This window comes from Arachis duranensis, chromosome 6 (genome assembly GCF_000817695.3).
Source record: "Arachis duranensis cultivar V14167 chromosome 6, aradu.V14167.gnm2.J7QH, whole genome shotgun sequence".
NCBI lineage: Eukaryota > Viridiplantae > Streptophyta > Magnoliopsida > Fabales > Fabaceae > Arachis > Arachis duranensis.
This window is the reverse complement of record NC_029777.3, coordinates 397,367-399,953: the sequence shown is the minus strand read 5'-3', so window position 1 is coordinate 399,953 and position 2,587 is coordinate 397,367. Positions and strand designations below refer to the sequence as shown.

Here is a 2,587-nt window from a genome sequence, read left to right as displayed (position 1 = left end):
CATTTTTTGTTCCAAAAAGAAATCTAAAGATAATTCAAAAATCAACCCTTAGAATAAAGCCCCTTTTCTCTATTGATTCCTTCGACATTTTCATCAAGACATATCTAACGAGATATAGTAGATATGGAATTTCATTTGATGATTCTCTTTGTTAAATATTTCTTTCAAGTTAGGTTTGTGGTTGACTAAGTCACAAGGAGAGAAATCTAATGACAAGTCGAAATTTATCGACCCAATTAAGAGCTCTTGTCGTAGATGACAACATGATCAACCGAAAGATTCATCAAAAGATGTTGAATGGTTTGGGAGTGGAATGCATGGGAGTAGCAAATGGAAAAGAAGCTGTAGATGTTCATTGTTATGGTCAAAGCTTTGACCTCATTCTTATGGACAAGGATATGCCCATCATGAATGGCATTGAGGTAATAAGCTAAGCTATTATTATAAGCTCATATTTTAAATTTAGACTCTATATATGTTCATAATATTTAGAAAATTAAAATAAAATGTTTTTATTGAAAGAATAATAAAAAAGCTTAAGCTTTTGATGCATTAACTAGTGCATTGGTTTAAATTTATTTATACAGTAGGTTAATTATGAAGTTCATACCATAAGTTGCATTAGTCTCTTAACTATAGGTCTAGGACAATTTAAATAATGGAAATGAGAAAAACAAAATCTTGCTCAAAAGATCTTTAATTTATGCTCCTTCAAAGGTTGTTCAACGCAAGAAGAGATAGAGTTGAGAGACTACTAAATTTTTGGTTCCTATAAAATTTCAGTTTAATTTTTTATTTTGGTCTAGTAATTTTTTTTTTAAAAATTATTTTAGTTATTGTGAAGTGTTAACATAATAGTTTAAATACTGGTATGTTATGTATTTTTATATTGATTAACAAAGCAGTAGCAACAGAAACTAAAACTAAAGTCTTAAAACTAAAACTTTTTAAACTTTATTGGACTAAAATAATTTTTTTTTTGGTAGAAACAAGAACCTTATTTATTTAAGCCAAGTTGATGAGATGACTAGCTAGTTTCCTAGGATAGGTTTACTATTTATGAAAAGACTAAGGATAAGGTTCAATATAATGTTAGAGAAGTAATTTCTAAAGAAAATTTCTGAAGTAAAGAATAAAATTGAATGAAGAGTGAAAATTGTAGTTATTTTTTTTTATTAAATACGCATTGCATATGATATTTTTATTTTTTTTATTCTATTGTAAAAATTACAATCTTTACTTTTTACCTAATTTAATTTTTCACCATAACATAATTTTTTCTAGCATGTTGTGTAATGAGATTGTCACGTTGCTTTTACATTTATAGGCAACAAAAAAGCTTCGGTCAGTGGGCATTTGCAGCATGATTGTTGGTGTGTCATCACGTTCAATGGAAGTGGAAATAAGAGAATTTATGGAAGCTGGCTTAAATGATTACCATGAGAAACCATTGACAACTGCTAAGCTTGCTTCCATTATTCATCATATCATCAACACCAAGGTCTTCTATAGTTACAATGATCATTTTATTTTTGGAAAGTTCTTAAATGATCCTTTTATTTGATAACTTTTCTTACAGCAGTACAATGTATTATATTTGATATCACTTATATTTTTGACATTCTTTAAATAGTTAAATACTGAATAATTCTCAAAGATTAAAAAAATGCGTCAAAAACTCTCAATGAGCACAATATTACATAAAAAATGTCCAAAACATAAAAAAAAGAAAAAAGGACTATCATAAATTATTGAAGAGAATACCTCCTGTTCATACTCTGGTTTGCAACTTAGTCAGGCCCAAAAACAGAAAGTCCAATCTATTAAGGTTTATACCTATCTCATTGTTATACCTGACTTGTTTAAATCGACCTCTATGCAAAATTTTAACTGCTTCTACAAATGTTTTCATATATTTAAATATAAAATCTTAACAACCTCTAGATAAAAAGAAGAGATAACTACCTACCAAAAAAGGAAGGAAGGTTATAAGAGTGGTCACTAAGCCACATTCCAACTATAAAAATACGCCTTCAAAAATCAGGTATTTCTCAACCCATAGCTCATAAATATGCATTAAACCTTTGCTAATTTAAGTATCAGAGTCCCTTGCAGGTACCATCCCCCATCCTCACTCAAAGACATCGGATGGCCTTGCCACACCAGAGGAGATGTCGAACCCAACACCTTAAGGAGTCTGGATTTCACGTTCAGCCCCAAATCGTCATTTTCAGATAATCCCCAGAACATTGGCACCGTTGTTGGGGACCTAGAGTTTAACACCCAACTATGGCTGATGATTACCTAGAAGATGGACACACAACATCAGAATCGAAAATTCAAGATGAACAAATTAATAATGATCAGCAATTGTCATCCCTCTCCCATCAAGAGATAGAGAAACTGATGAAGGAAGAGATAGAAACAATCCAGGAAACGGAGATTAGGATTTGAGATCCATAGACTTGGAACGTTAAGAGATAAAGAAGCAACAAAATTAATAGGTTTTTTCCACATGGACAACAAGGTCGACTGGAGTAGTTCGAGATCGAGTTGGAGTGACAACGCAAGTCTGAACGAGCTCTAC

General features: G+C 31.1%; 1 protein-coding gene across 1 annotated transcript; it reads left to right on the top strand.

Moving 5' to 3' along the window:
- The first annotated feature begins 209 nt into the window (after nucleotides 1-209).
- Nucleotides 210-1,564, top strand: LOC107491646 (two-component response regulator 24-like). Its single transcript, XM_021124771.2, has 2 exons — nucleotides 210-422; nucleotides 1,328-1,564. Exons 1-2 carry the CDS (start codon nucleotides 210-212, stop codon nucleotides 1,562-1,564), a joined length of 450 nt encoding a protein of 149 aa, XP_020980430.1.
- Nucleotides 1,565-2,587: the final 1,023 nt, after the last annotated feature.